This window comes from Phocoena phocoena, chromosome 14 (genome assembly GCF_963924675.1).
Source record: "Phocoena phocoena chromosome 14, mPhoPho1.1, whole genome shotgun sequence".
Lineage (NCBI taxonomy): Eukaryota > Metazoa > Chordata > Mammalia > Artiodactyla > Phocoenidae > Phocoena > Phocoena phocoena.
Genome location: NC_089232.1, coordinates 50,294,793 through 50,311,079, shown reverse-complemented (window position 1 = coordinate 50,311,079; position 16,287 = coordinate 50,294,793). Strand labels below are relative to the sequence as shown.

At 40.7% G+C, this 16,287-nt stretch overlaps 1 protein-coding gene across 3 annotated transcripts in view; it reads left to right on the top strand.

The window, feature by feature from the left end:
* Window positions 1-633: 633 nt before the first annotated feature.
* PPP1R21 (protein phosphatase 1 regulatory subunit 21) overlaps window positions 634-16,287 on the top strand; it is a 56,365-nt gene continuing 40,711 nt past the window's right edge. For 2 of the 3 annotated variants that reach the window (XM_065890934.1, XM_065890933.1), the window contains exons 1-5: window positions 753-809; window positions 9,166-9,234; window positions 12,053-12,199; window positions 14,393-14,494; window positions 15,639-15,803. In XM_065890934.1, coding sequence (XP_065747006.1) covers window positions 753-809; window positions 9,166-9,234; window positions 12,053-12,199; window positions 14,393-14,494; window positions 15,639-15,803 — 540 coding nt within the window. Of the gene's footprint in view, window positions 810-9,165; window positions 9,235-12,052; window positions 12,200-14,392; window positions 14,495-15,638; window positions 15,804-16,287 lie in introns of all 3 variants that reach the window. The other variant, XM_065890931.1, reaches the window with a different exon arrangement.

Genomic DNA, 16,287 nt, shown 5'->3' with positions numbered 1-16,287 from the left:
AGTGGGTAGAGAATGGACACAAAGACATCTCAGTGTCAAAATATAAGACAATGGAGGTTTGTCTGGTCTGGAGCAGGGGAGGGTGGCAGCAGCGAGCGTTATAAATTTGGGGGAGGTCTGAGAGTTTACAATGCAGGTCATGTCCGGGGCTACCATATCCGGAAAACGAGGTAGCAGAATATAGAGGTCTTTCTCTCAGTGCACCTTCTGAAAGACGTAACATCAAACGCCAGACGGTTGCCATGGGAACCAGCGGGGGAGGGCGGTGTGTCCGGCCAGAATTCTTGATGCGCTTAGGATGTTTCTTCTTCCGGTCCTCGGTTCTTCACAACCACCGCCCCTCTCCACCGTCCCCCGCCCATTCTGTGGGCTCTCATCATTCTCTTCCCCTTTTCATTCTCTCCTTCCCTGTTCTAGTCCGCCATCTTGGACCATGCGTCAAGATGGCGCCCCCCAGTCCCAGAGGCAGAGCCCAGGAGCGCCGGGGAGCCTGCGCGCGCACGTGCTCGGGCGCGGAAGGGTGGGGGCCGTGATGTCAAGACGTTGCCCCGCCCCCGGTGGTCGCTCCGCCCCCGGCCCCACTCCGCCTTCCTCTCACCGGGCGAACCCGGAAGTGGAGGAGGAGGTGCGGCGGTGGTGGCAGAGCGGGCAGGCTCTGGCGGAACCGTACCAGGCAGCGTGTCTGGGGTTGGGGGCGAGGGGGCGGGGCTGAGCGGCCTGGGCATCCTGGCCTGGACGGGGCGGGGGAGGCCATGGCCTCGGCAGAGTTGCAGGGGAAATACCAGAAGCTGGCTCAGGAGTATTCGAAGGTACCCGTCGTATGCGGGGAGTAGGGGGTCCCCGGCCCTAAGGCCTCGGGTTGCCTTGGCAGCGACTTGTCGGGACACAGGGGGACGGCGGAGTGGGGAACGTGAGCGCGCCCCTTCTCTCTCCTCCGCCTCTTCTGTCCACCATTACCGTGCCTTCACCTGCAGCTCTCAGGAGATGGGGCCGGGCGGTGTCTGGGTCCGTGTTCGTTTCTGCGGGAAGGAGCAGGAGTTTGATTCTTCCTTCTCACTGAACTAGTGGGCTTGGACTGGGATGTCAGAAATCCTGGTTTCCGCCTCTGGTGCTGGTCGGGAGGGGACGGGGAAAGGTGAGGACCATCCCTCCACGGCTGCTTCCTCAATTTTCCCAGCCCAGCAATGGGAAGGATCAAGTTTTCTCCTTTCCCACAGGGATGATATGAGGATAAGGAGATTTATCAGCCCCCAGTCAAGTCAGGAGTGTAAATAGAGTCATGCGTGTAAACTGCTTCACCAGAGATGGGTGGTTATGAATGGGTTCAGTGCTTTGGCAAGATGTTGTCTGAAAATGAGTTTGAAAGCTTGAGTGCTAGGGCTGTGTCCTTTTATCTCTCTGTTTCTTGGATCACCTGGACTGGGGAAGAGCACCCAGCAGGTGCTCAATACATGTTGAATTAAGCAAAGTAGGGACCTGTCCCTTTGTTGTATTTATGGCATCAGTATTTTAAACGATGGAACCCTTTTCTCCGAGAAGGGTGGTGCTGCTTTAATGGGTAGGGTGGTTCTGCCTCAAGAATATTCTAATGAAGTACTGAAAGCAGAATCTTACATTTTTGGAAATTGATTCATTAGTCATTAAACTTCGTTTTCAGTGATCTTGGTATTCATGGGAGCAACTGGAAGACTTAGTCCCTTTTTTACAATTTGGAGAAACTGAGACACATTTTTAAATTTCATGTAACAAATATGCAGCAGGGCAAAATGAAATATTCTTTGAAAAATAAAACCTGTGCCTAAACATACACACGTAAGTCCTTTGACCGTCAAATGGGAGCCTTTTGGGATGCTACACTTATTCCATGGGTGCTACCATTGGCAAAACTTCTTGTGTTTCCATTTGAATTTGCCTCAAGGGCCTGTGGCATCGTGTTAGTGATGGCAAGTTTTTATCCTTTGAAGGAATATTTTTTTGTTTGAAAGGGCCAGAACTTATTTGGAACAAACCCATGTGATGAAGTGTGGTGGGTGGAGGATGACAGTACTCAAACTTGGCTCTACTATTTTTGGGTGAAAATGTTTCATGAGTATAAAGTAAGGGGACTGATTTTCTCTTCTGGAGAGTAAACAAGCTCACAAGGCAATTCCAAATGGCAGAAGAGTTTCCAGAAATATTTTGCACAGTGATTGCATTGCTGAAATAATTGTACAGCCTCCCAGAAGTAATAAAAACTTTGAAAGATTTTATTATTTTGGATTTGTAAGCTCTTTTGTTCAGCAGACAATTAGTGCCACCTGTGAACAATCTGCCGGGCCCTGTTGAGTGAGGCAGAGTTCCACCTTGAGGAGAACCCTTTAATAGAATGTTCAACTGTTGTACATAATTATGATACGGATGACAAGTGTTAGCTCAGTGGGAGCACAGAAGAAACGGTGGGTAAGGGTAGAAGTTACTTAGATTGGGGAGTAGGGAATAGGGAGGAAGGGATGGATAGTAGTACTCCAGGCAAAGGAGACAGTCTCTGTTTGCTGACATGAAGGCATGTTCAGATACACGACAGAGTGGTGAAATATGGTTGGAGGGATAATTTGGACCCGATCATGAAGGGTTGTGGTTGTCAAAAAGTTTGAACTTTGAGTAATGGAGAGACGTTAAAGGTTTTCGAACAGGAGAGTGACATTGCTTTTAGAAAGAAAACTGGTAGCTGTGTGGAGGATGGACTGAAATGGGGAAAGATTGGTGAAAAGAAGACCAGACTAGAGGCTCTTTGAATAATTTTGGGGAGTGTAACGTAGGATTAAATAAAGTTTTGTGGCTGTTGAGATGGAGAGGGGGGCTTAGATTTAGGAATTACGGTTAAAAAATATGGTTTAGTTTACCTCTTTTTTGTGTGCCTGCTTTACGCATAGCAGCAACCTTATGAAGGATATAAAGGTGTCAAGGCAGTCATCCTTGTGTCTCATTCATTCTGTGGGACGTGATGAGTGAGGGAAGACTGAGAGTTGACCCTGAAGGTGACCCGTGGACTGCTCTGAGGGAACACCACTGCCACTGGCAGAGGAAGGTGGGCAGAAAGGTGAGCCAGTTTGGAGCGAAGTTTAGGTGCAATCATAGTATATATGGTTGGAAGGTACATTGAAGCTATCTTATTCACATAGTAGCTTGAGATGATGTTGGGGTAATTGCTGAAAATTTCTAGTGGAGAGGGACTGGCTGAAAGTCAGGACAAAGGCCAAAGCTTTTGTAATAATTCCCATAAAGACAGTAGTTCCTATAAAGACAATAGTTGAACTTTGAGAGTTAATCACTTTAGGTAGATTCTTTGGGGAACACCTGTGGGAGGGATGTGACAGTAGGAGGAAATGCTGAGGAGACTATAGGAGGTCTGCCAGACTTCAGGTTATCTCCCATATTGGGACAGACCATTTTTCATCCTTTTAATTGCAGTGTGATGGAAATTTCAGAATGTGAGAACACGGATTGGTCAAAAGATTTCATGTGCTTTTTATTGCCTGTCAGTTCTAGTGCCAAGCAATTTCTAGATAAGATCTATGCTATCGATACCTTCAGCCCTGTGCCTATGGAAGGGGGTATTCTACCTTTTTGATAGCTTCCCTGGTGCAGAAATTGTGGACTGATGTTGAAATCCAGTTACATCTTTCTTTTTCCTTATTTAGGATACAAAGGAAAAAGATTTCCTTTTAATATGTAGAAGGAGGCCTGCAAATCAAGAGAGCAGCAAGCATGATCCCTAAATCAAGGACATTTGCAGAATCTTCTCATTCTTATTTAATGCAGATCTTGGCCTGTGTTCTGGGAAGGGGCCCATTTCTTCCTTTGTATCATCATCTTTTTTCCCCCTGAGAAGGAAAAAAGCAGTATGAGGAGCTCCCATTAAAGAGACTGAGAGTTTCCTTAGATAAAAGATGAACCATGGAGGCCGAAGCAGGTGAGAATTTCTGAGGTGGACATGTTGCTGAAACTGTGTAATGGAAAGGTCAGTAAAAGTGGAGATTAAGACCCTCTGGTTTGGGCAATTAGGCGATCACTGGAGGCTTTAAACATTTCTGGTTTAACAGAGTTTGGGGGAGGGGAATGGTATGTAGAAGCTGGTTTTCAGAGATTTAGGAAGTTAATAGGTAATAGACGGAGGCTGCCCCTTTGAGACGTGAGGGAAAGTTAATCAAGCCCTCATTTTTCAAAGACCATTTCTTACTTGGTGTTTCTTCCACGGCCTGCTCTGCTTCTGATGCTCTGGTATATCTCATTCTGGAGATGAGGCTGAGAGCATGCAGTCCTGGCTCGTTTGATTTCAGCCTGCTTTCTCTGAATGGGCTTCTGCACTCTTGCCTGGCACCATGTTAACGTGTAGGCAAGTTTGAAGTTCTAATCTTTCCAGTGTTGGTGTTACTCTTGGTTCTCAAAGTGTAGACCCTGGATCAGCATCATCAGTGGCTGGGAATGGGTTAGAAATACAAATTCTTAGGTCTACCCAGGACTTACTGAATCTGAAACTGGTGGTCAGACCCAGCAGTCTGTGTTGTAACAAACCTCTCCAGTCATTTGGATGCATACCAGAATCATTGCTCAGGAAATGGTATCAGTATAGTAGCTTTTGCTCAGATGATCTTTTTAAAGCTCTTTTCAAGGCAATAAAAGCCAATGGGGGGACTTCCCTGATGGTCCAGTGAGTAAGACTCCACGCTCCCAATGCAGGCGGCCTGGGTTCGATCCCTGGCCAGGGAACTAGATCCCACATGCTGCAACTAAAGATCCCGAGTGCCGCAAGGAAGATCCTGCATGCGGCAACGAAGATCCCATGTGCCACAACTAAGACCTGGCACAGCCAAGTAAATAAATAAATAGTAAAAAAAAAAAACCCTACAGTAATCAAAACAACGTGATACTGGCAAAAAAAAAAAGCCAGTGGGAAAGGTAAACATCCATTATTTCTCTAACAGTTGACTTTGCAATTGATGCTTCTTTAATTACAAAGGAGATTGCCTTTTGAAACTTTTTAGACTTATACTCTTAGAGATGCTCATTTTGGGAAAGGTTCAGTCTTGATTCGGTGTGTTTGCTTTCCAGATAGCAGGGCTTGGCTGAACCTGATTGATCACCCTCTCTTGTAAGAGAAATAGACTCTGGGGCTGGATTGGATTAAAGTGGAGTATCAGCTTTTTTCTACCCTGATGTAGGGTTCACTACTAAAGGTGGATTGGAAAACGGTCTGTGTTCAGTGCTATCCAGTGGAACTTTCCGGAGAATGAGAACGTTCTGCATATTTGCTGTCCAGTAGGGTGACCCCTAGCATGTGGGCTACTGAGTACTTGGGATGTGGCTAGCTGAGCTGAGGAAATGAATTTTGGATTTTATTTACGTAATTTAAGTTTAAATAGGCACATGTGGATATGGCTACCCTGTTGAGCTGTGCTAGCTTAGCCCCTAGATCATCACAAACGTGTCTATGTGACTCACCTGAAGACCGTGTTAAACTGCAGATCCTTTCTCAGGAGGTCTGGGGTGGGGCCTGAGATTCTGCTCCTAGGTGATGCTGCTGCAGCTGTCCGCAGACCGTACTTTGAATAGCAAGGCAAGGGGTGTTCTACTCTCCGTCTTCAATTCAGCTGAATTTCCAACCAGTCCCTGGTGAGGCAGCTAGATTACAGGATTGGGAGTGGGGGTTTCGTCCTAATGAATTTCCTTGCATGGGAGCAGGAGCTAGAGAAAGGGTCTTGTTTGAGGGCAGCTCTGTAAAAAGGTTTTCTTCGCACCTCAGTGACAAAATGACCCCAGCCATTAGTACATAGTATGTAGCCTTCAGTTACTTTATCCTTTTCCACTGCCAGGAGCAAGTTAGTAGGCAGAGAGAAAGACTAAGTGGTATTCCCAGCACTGTAGAATACCTAGAACTGGGAATGTTTTTAAGGATCATCCAGGCCAGAGATACTGAAGCTGTGGTTTGCAGATGATTCAGGTGTGCTGAAATCAGGGTTTTGGTGAGGCTTAGGAATGGGCTTTAGGTTATCTGCTGCATACATTACTTTGTAATGGGGAAAAGCTATACATCTAGAGATTTGTTTTATAGGGTCATAAAACGTGTATAAATGTCAGAATGTCCACTGTATGGAAACAGTTATCTAAGAGTGATTCTAACACAGAAGATTCTAGCTGTCTCTTATAGTTGTTTAATGTGTTGCATTTAAACACCTTTTATTTACACCACTTAATTTGATTAATTAACTAAAAATTTATTGAGTGCCTTCTCTATCCATAGCATTGATCTTTCATTGTATGCAGGAGATACAAGGAAGTATACTGTAGTCTCTATTGTGAAGGACAGTTTAATTGGCAGATGGGACTTGAGTATAGAAATCATACATAAATTAGTAAACATAAAATGTACTTTAAAAAGTAAAATTAAAACTGAACAGTTTAAATAAGAGATGTCTTATTACTAGCAAGTGCCCAGGGAACTGAGGGCAAGGTCACTGTGGACCATAGGGGCACTATAGAGAATGGTTAGGGAAAGTTTATGGAAGAAGTAGGACCAGAGTAGGAAGTAGGCTCTAGAAGAACAGTTGGGGTTTGGTTGGTCAAAATGAGAAAAGGCTGTGTTTTCAGAGTAAAGGTAAAGCTAATCAAAAGATTACAACACAATGAAAAATGAGGTTTGAAAAGGACTAAGGGTTTCTGAGTTGGGATTCAGAGGACCATTTCTCTACTGAATGGAACAAAAGTGCATGGCACAGCTGCTGGAAATAGGCTATGTCACCTTCTGGAGAATTTTTCTGTCCTGGTGGAGACTTCAGGGCAATTGTTTCTCAGTTACATCCACATCCACTGGAGTCTCCACACTAGTCTCCTAGAGGCATTAGTGACCATCGGTAACTGTTTCTGAAACAAACACTGCATTTGCCTCCCACTGTGGTGAATGCTGGTGAGGAGAAAGATAAGATTCTAAAAGACCAGACTGGTCACAGCAGTATCCACGTTTGACAAGATGTTGGTCAGTAATGCAGAGATGTGGCAGTAGTGATGCTGAAATGCAGGAAGATGCCAAATGCCAAGTGCAGGTAACAAGGCAGTGGAGTAGGCCAAGCTTATCCTTTTCTACCTACCAAACAATAGAAAGGGATTTTCGATAAATACTTCTAAAAGCTGCATTTTCTGTTGAATGTTTCCATTGAAACTGTGTTTGAATTGTTACCAATTTAGCAAACAATATTTTCCAAAGGAAAATCGAAATCATTTTTCATTATAATCAGGTTAAGTTCCAAACAGCAGTAATTTGAAAACTTTAATTTTGCTTTTATGACACAGTAGGCTGTTCAGTTTGCTTTATGTAGCTTATAAGTGTGCCTTAAAAATTAAAGGTGAGGTTTTTTTTTGTTTGTTTGAAAACTGATGTAGTTCTGGTCCTACAGAAAATTGTCAGTTCAGCAGATTTCAAGCTTCTTCCCTAAGTCCTTGAGGCAGTCATTAGGACCTTCTAAATACCACACAAAGAAGATCAGAGAGCAAAGTTAGAACAGGGGTATGAAATGAAACCTAAAGACTGAAGTAGTATCGCTGTCCTTTGGCTATATGGATTTGAAAGTATTTCTTGAATTCTCTTACCTAGGTAGCACATTATCCAAGAATATGTTGATATTGCTTAAAAGGTAAAATACTACACAATGGAAGTCAACATTAAAGTGGTATTTATTTCTCTCTTCTGAACTTCTAGAGCAGAGTGTAAAGAGCCTAATAGCAAATATTTTAGGCTTGGGGCCATATGGTTTCTGTTGCATCTACTCATCTCTAATGTCATTGTCACACAAAAACAATCATAGATAATTCATAAATATTCAAATATTCCTACTCTTCTGGCATAGAAAAAAGTCATTTCTGTTCTCAGGAGACAGATGTGAGCTATGCAGAACTAGAAGTAGATTTTTTTTTAAGCTCATAGATAAAATTCTCCCATTCATTTAGTTTCTCAGAGAAGAACCTGGTCTATCATGGTCTCTGTACTGAGTCCTCAGAAAATTAGTCTGTAACCCTTTTGCTTCAGCTACACTGGGCTGGTATATTTATACTCACTTGCTCTGTGTTGTGCTTTCTGATAACTACAGAAGGTTTATCTTTCAAAACCCTGCTGGTGGTGGTGATATAGATGTATACCTAAGTAGAAATTCATCAAGCTGTATAATTTCTGTTTTGTATATTTTATTTAAAATAAAGTTAGACCTCAATTAAAAAAAAAAACAAACTGTGAAAGAAGCCCAAGTCCTACCTCTTCAAAGGCTTCTGTCACCTCTCCAGCCCACTACTTTTCTCATTTATATGTAGCTTTATAAAATAGTAGCCAATATTGTCTAATGACATTATGCCTGGAGTCAAAACTGCTGCTTTCTGAATCTCAGCATTGCCACTGAACTTCTCTTAACCTTGGTTTCATCTGTAAAATGGCGATAATTATAGCACCTATTTCATGGGGTTGTGAGGATTAATGAGGTAGTGTACGTAAAGTATTTAGGACAGTGCCTGGTATGTAACGGAGCATTCAAATGCTAGCTGCTATTATTATCAATTTCTAAATTGAGCTTGCTTCTTAGTTGCTTTTGTACACTGCTTCCACTGATGCCTGATTAAAAGTCCTCCATCCCTGAGGCTATTGCGGGCGATGATATTTGCATGACTAATATTAGGCACAGTGTACTGTTGGGTATGTTGACGCCCTATACTTTGATTTTCTGTTGAATTCTTATTCCATAATCAGTCCAGTTGTATGTATTTTACAGATGAATGGTGTGTCAGAGTTTCAAGGAAAATGACATACTCAGTACCCTATTATCTATTGTATTAGTTTTTATTTAGGGAGGTGATTGGTTTCATAGAAAGAACCATGTACAGGAAGTCGAGAGACCTGGATTTTAGTCTCAATTTTGCATTGATTAGTTTTATGTCATTGGGCAGCTCAGCCTCTGTGTCCTTATTTGTAAAATGGCAGACTGATGATCTCTACTATTCTCTTCCGGGCTAATATTCTTGTTCTCATATATATGTGAGCAGATAGTTACTCAGCGTACTGATTCCTGTAAAGTTATGGTAAGTGATTTCCTTGCTATAAGTGATTGCTTTATATTAAAAATTAATTATTACCTCCTCTGTTTTCAGCTTCGGGCTCAGAATCAGGTCTTGAAAAAAGGTGTCGTGGATGAACAAGCAAATTCTGCTGCTTTAAAGGTAGGCTACAGGGTATTTTGTGTTGTGAGGGTTAGGTTAGTGTTTGGTGAAGCTCACAGCAGGGAATTCAGCTCAGTTTTCTGGGTTAAATTCCCAACTCTGACAGTGACTCACTAGGAATAGGGGAGGGTAATAGAGTTTTTTTGTGTTTAACTTTCCTACTTGCTTAGGTATGAATGTGATGTGCTTTGACTTCCTTAGCTAGAAATTACAAAAATGTATTATTGGACTGTGTGTAATGCATTTCTCTCATACCTTGCTTCTCTCATAGCTAAATTCATCAAGATTAATGGGGCTTCTTATCTGGCTTCATCTGATAGCACTCTTTGGGGCTGTGTCATATTCATGTTTATATCCCCAGCATTCAGCCGATGGTTGTCCCCTACTAAATGGATTTGAAAGTGTGAATCATTTAGTCCATCAATCTTGCTTTGAGGTCGAGCTGTTTAATAGTAGTAACCTGTGTTAATGAGGACTGTTTGAGTGATACATCTTACCATCAGCACTTTTAACTGAGAGGAGAAATATGGTGGGAGTTGCAGGAATATGTTTCTACCTCATTTTAGTAGGCATATAAGAAGTACTGCTTAGTGATATTTTTAATTGGAAAAATTAATTCAAGGATATGGATTCCTTCTTGGCCAAGCTTCAGTTAATACTGCCTACTTCATTCTTTCGGCTCTCTCCCTTGCTTCCTCTTTAGAGAAAAGGGCTTAAGATTCCCTTTACTCTTCTCTCTTTCTGGAGTAGGCCCCAACCAGTGACATATCCTGAGAATTTCCACTCAGGTCTCCAAGACCCAGAGATACGTCCTTTCACGTGGCTGGTGTTGGATCCTCCACTAGAGAAATTTGTGTCTTGAGGGCGCTCCCTCCTCAGGTGCTGTTCCACAGACTCAGGGCTGAGATAGTTCAGAGCATCTTACCCATACTCCCAAAGCTCTCTGCGCCCAAGCTGAGACGATTAAAAATAAGCTTTAAAGTCAGGATATGTTAGCCAAGTTATTATTTTGCCTAAATCACTGAAGAAATGATTATTATCTCTCCTCATGATGTTTAAAACCTATTGCTGGGGAAGGTATTTCCTAGCTCGTCTTAGTAGCCCACTCTGGTGTTTGACACCCTCCTGTTGCTGGTTGTGTTCAATTAACCCTGTGATAGTGGCCGTGGTGGCAATAGCAGGCTCTATTTATTGAGCACCCACTGTGTGTCAGGCATTACGCTAGCACATTACATCCATTATCTCAGTTTTCACAACAGCTCTGTGAGGGCAGACGCCACTATTATCGTCCTCATTGCAGAAACTAGGGTTTAGTTTTTAGTTTCTAGTTAGAGATTGGGATGGATGTCTTCTGAAATTACTGATTGGTTAATGGAGTTGGAACATTAGTCAACTAGTGATTAATTATAAGGATGTAAAGAAATTACTTTATGTTTTACTATTCATCACAGTGGTCATTAAAATTATAGTGAGAATGATAGTTTGCCAGTTTGCTCAATGGGAATGTTAGGATGTCTGTGTTAGAGTAGGCATTTGATTATATTGGGTTTGTCTCTTCAATGAGTTGTTAGATACAGTAAGCATTCATTGATTTGAATTTCTATAATTTGAAATATATAGTAATTTGGACATGGGCTGAGCCTAAGTTTACCATTGAACTTCAAGTAAAAATTAAGGACTTACTAAACAAACAACGGAAAAGGAAAATATTTTTCTCTTTAATGAACACATATTCTATCCCTCCAGCTGTGCCCTCAACATGCAAATAATGTCAATAGATTGCAGACACCAGCCTCTGGTTTTTAGGTTGCTGTTTCAATATCCTTAAATCCCCTATTCATTAAAACTTGACCTCTTAGCTTTGTAGTGGTTTTTCAATGAAAGTAATAAAAGCGCAGATCTTTCAATATATGGTAGTATATGGCCATCTGTGTTTGATTACCAGTGAACACAAAGTTGTCAGAACGTTGTAAGGAAAATATAGTTAGAATAATTTTTTTTTTTTTTTTTGCCACGCCGCATGGCATATGGGATCTTAATTCCCCAACCAGGGATCGAACCCATGCCCCCTGCATTGGAAGCACAGAGTCTTAACCACTGGACTGCCAGGGAAGCCCCAGAATAATATTTTTTTAAAAAAATAGAGTGAAACTAAATATTTCTCTTGTTTCCCATTTTCTTACCCTTACCATGGTATAAACAGTGCAGAATGGTCAGTAGAAGATGTGTTGTTTAGATTTTGTTGCTATTTTCATTTTAAGACATCTGAAACTATTCTTGTGGTAGGATAATATTGATTTTTATCTTTGACAAATCAGAATAATTTAAAGTGTATTAAAAAGACTTCATTTCGACTGACTTAAATTCAAGGAGGATTTATAGGAAATAGTGAACACAAATATATTTCTTCCATTCTTGCTTACTAAAGGGCATCATCAGGAGTCTGGGGTTCTCTTTAAGCTTTCAAGTTTATAAAATTGTAGCCTCAGACTTTGTGTCTCCTCACTGCCAGACACAAGTATAAGAACATTACATAACAACACATAGTTGTGGATATTTTACTCTAGGTCGATGACTGTTACTTCAGTATATATACTCCTTTAGTTTTATTTTTAAATATGCTTGGTTTGGCCAGAAAATGATTTTGCCACAAAACAGACCTAAAAACATAGGAACTGTAATGATAAACATACAACTTGAATTCCTTAAAGCAAGAGGTTTTGATTATATTTTGGTGAAAGAAAAAAAATTTTTTTTCCATTATTTTTAAATGTTAAGGCTAAATTACAAGGAATGGTCTCTTTTCACTTTGATGTAGGAACAACTGAAAATGAAGGATCAATCACTGAGAAAACTACAGCAGGAAATGGACAGTTTGACATTCCGAAATCTGCAGCTTGCCAAGAGAGTAGAGCTACTTCAAGATGAGCTGGCTCTAAGTGAACCCCGAGGCAAGAAAAACAAGGTAGGTCAGGTAAAAGCAAGTTAGTGTGACCTTGTCATTAGGTACAGACATCTCCAGGCCATCCTGGTTTTAACAGAAGACCTCACCTCCAAATACTCTAAAGTTCCATTATTTTTTTTTTTTTTAATCTTTTTTTTTATTTTTTAATTTTTTATTTTTTATTTATTTTTTTTTAAAGTTCCATTATTACACCTGGATATTGGGTTAAGAAAGCAGACATTTATTATTAATATATACCAGTATTAGAGGCATTTTCATATGGAAGTGAGTTTTCAAGAATTTATTAGGAGCCAACATGCACATAGTTGATTTAGTGACTGAGAAAAGTGAAGGGAGTATCTCATATTGGTCAAAATTATGGATATTTTTTAGTTATACTGAGTTGCCATTAACCCAAGGTAGGGCAGATAGAATGAGAAACATTGTCAAAGGGTAGCTGCTGTCTGTGAAAGTAGCAGTTGAAGTACTCATACATTAGGCTTGTAAGTTTGTTGCAGATGTATTTTCTTCGGGTGTTTATTCTTAGGAGTTCAATTTGGTATTATTGTCCTGAGATGTAAATATGATTTTTTCTCTTCTGGTTTTATGTCGTGAGGTGAGATTCTGATTACTCTAAGATGGATGATCCAGTACTTTTGATCATTCTGTGATTTAGAAGTTGCTTCTTTTTTAAGGGCAGGAGCTAGTGATTGAGTCTTTAAAAGTCTTGCATGTTTGTAGAACAGCACCCCACAAATGTGTGGGTTGAGGCAATAATAATAGAATGGTTGGAGGGAAGAGGGCCCGCAGTAACTCTGAAGCAGCATGGTGTGGAGGGAAGAGTGCTGGCTTTGGAGTTGAGCCCAGGCTTGAATTCTTTGTCTGCCATTTATAGTTCTATGACTTTAGGCAAATTTTTTAGCCTTGCAACCTCAGTTGTGGGGAAGATACTCTCAGGTTTGTTGTCAGGATTAAATGGGATCATGTAAAAGTACCCAGGACTGTATTTGCCATACGATGGGCAGTTGACATAATTATGTGTTGGTACATTTCCATATGCATTTCCCCTACGTGGAAGAATTCTCTAGAGTGGTAATTTTCAAATAAATGGGGAAGAGAGAGGGCAAAACAGATGTGTATTAGAATCACTTGGGAAACTGTCAAAATACACATGCTCTGGAAATTCTGAAAGACCCTTGTGGGGGGAATAGCCATCTGTATTTCAAACATGCTCCCCAGGTTAGTGAGATCCTCTCCCAGGGCTGTTTTAGCAGAGATTTGGGTATAATTACTTCTGAATTAATTTTAATAAGAGCTTTCCACATTTGGAAGCACTAAGGACCCAGAATATGTCATTCAACAGCGTTCCTTGTGTGCACATACCTCTTGTGTTCGCATTTAATGTTTATTTGTTTGTCTGTTTGTTACATAGCTGCTCCATTTTCAAAGGGCTTTCTAATCACTGGTTCACATTGGATCAGTAAATGACTTCATTTTAAGTGAGGAGTGAAGCACAAGAAAGGCAGAGGGGGGTGGTGACTGATGTCTGAACAGTTCATTGTTAGGCTGCCCCTTGAATAGTCTCACTTCTGTGTGTATTCCATGAAAACAGATGTTCATTATTGGCTCTTAAATAGTGCTGTTCTATGTAGAAAAAGTTAATATTGGTAAAAAGGCAAAAGGCAAGTATTTTTCATAATCTTTGAGCTTTTTCCTTCTGTTTATAATAGCTTTATCTTATGTTTTTTAAATTAGAAATTTATGTGAACTTCTGTATAAATGTGTTTTTGTGAATGCTGTTAATTTCTTAAAGGAGTTTTAACAACTCAGACTCATGGAATTGGTAAGACTGTCATTTCCCAAACCAAAAGATCAATTGAAATGATATTTATTAGCATATTTGTATTGCTGGCTTTCTGGGTCTGCTCTGTCTTCCAAAAGAACTACTCCTGAATTCATCTGCAAAGAATAGTGAGCCTTATCTGTTACTTTCTCTCTCTTTTTTAAGCTTTCCTGCTCATTGCAATATTTGCAGTTCCAACTTGTGTCACATAGGAAAAGTTAAATGATGGACTGTATACCTTTTGCAGGATTGTTTGAGAATGGTGAACACGTAGAAGAGACAAGCTACTAAGGTGATAGAGAATCTGTGTACCTTAGGATGTTTCTCTAAAGGATGAAAGTTATGTGGACATAACTTATTCTTTCCATCAGAAAAGTGGAGAATCTTCTTCTCAGTTGAGTCAAGAGCAGAAGAGTGTCTTTGATGAAGACCTGCAAAAGAAGATAGAAGAGAATGAACGGTTGCACATACAAGTGAGAAAATCTTTCTGTTTTTCCATATGAATTTAAAAATGGGTTGTATGATCTGCAATGTGGAAAAACCAGTGCAAGGCAGAGTGCTTTGTGTATGGGTGGGTGTTTTAATGTTTCCTGTGGTCCTTAGGTACATACGTCACTGTCATTCATTCATTTCTTAGATCTCATTCATGTTTTAATACGGATGTGTGCTTTGAATATACACTTGTTCAGAGTACAGCAGAATAACTTCATAAGTTAACAATAAAGAAGTATACTGGGCACTCTTCATTTTATATAGGAGGTGGTTGGATGGATCATTTAGATGGGGGCTTATCAATAAGTAGTGTTTGCTTTTTAATTTATGATAGCTTAGTTGGTTTTTATCTGTTTCCCTGTTAGTCTGTAAGGTCTCATTAGTGTATAGACCATGTCGGGTTTTGTCTGCTCAGCCTCAGGACAGGGCCTCACTCATGGCAGGCCCTCAAATATTTGTGGAATGTTGAGTAATCAGTGTCTGCTCCAAACCAGTCAGCATATTTTAAGAGTCATAGGGTAGTGTATTCAACTATGCCTCCTGATTTTTTGTGTGAAATGGTGACCATAGTCAAACAGTGGAAAATAAATATGCATTCTCAGTCTTCGAAAATGTTTACAAAATGAAATTTTGACTTCATGAATTTTCTGTTAAGTATTCATAATTCTTAATTACTACTGGCTTCTCATTAAGGAAAGGAGCCTTACCTGCTTCAGGAGTAACACCTGTTTGATTTTTGATTATTTAATTGCAGAAGTCAGCCTAACAGAAAAGTTATACCCTGGTCAGTTGAGTTTTCTGTGTGCCAGAAATGGTTTAAAATAGAAATCCATGAGCCTGGGAGGAAGGAGGTACAGGCTTTGGAGTCAGTCTGTGACTGTGAGACATTTGACAAGTTAGGTCATCCCTTGAAGCTTCTGTTTCCCCATCTGTAAAGGAGGGATTACAAGTATACCACCCTCTGACCTGCCGTGAGGCTCCACCGAGCTCATGCCTGCGTGGTTTTGCACAGTGAGCATATGGAACCTTATGGAAGTTGCTCAATGATTAGTCGCTGCAGTTGTTTTCTCTTCATTTGTATATATTGGGATGTTGTGAGAAGACACCATGATCTTTTCTTTTCAGTTTTTTGAAGCTGATGAGCAGCACAAGCACGTGGAAGCAGAGCTAAGGAGTCGGCTGGCCACTCTGGAGATGGAAGCGGCCCAGCACCAAGCTGTGGTCGATGGCCTGACCCGGAAGTACATGGAAACCATCGAGAAGCTGCAGAACGACAAGGCTAAACTAGAGGTAAGACCCGCCGTTGGTGAGAGCATGTGAAAAAATAGTCCAGGCTTTTGGAAATCATCCACCTGCTTTATAGAAGAAAAGTTAGCCGTTCAAGGCAGGACTGCTGCCTGCAGCGTCTCCGCAGCGAGCTCACATCTGTGGCCTGAGTCCTCTGCTCTTCTTTTTATTTTTTTGACAGACCAATATGCATATAATTTTGGTTAGTTATATTTGTCACACCACATTTCTAGCAAATTGAACACAATTTCAAGTAAATAGCTATATAAAATTTATAGGGGAAAACCAGAAAGTAAAAAAAAGGGTAGAAAAATTTTTTCTCTACCTGCAGGATTTCAAAATGGAAAGCCAAACAATATAGTTTGGCATAGTTTATTTTTTTTAATTTTTAAAATTTTATTGGAGTGTAGTTGATTTACAGTGTTGTGTTAGTTTCAGGTATACAGAAAACTGATTCAGTTACACATACACACATATTCATTCTTTT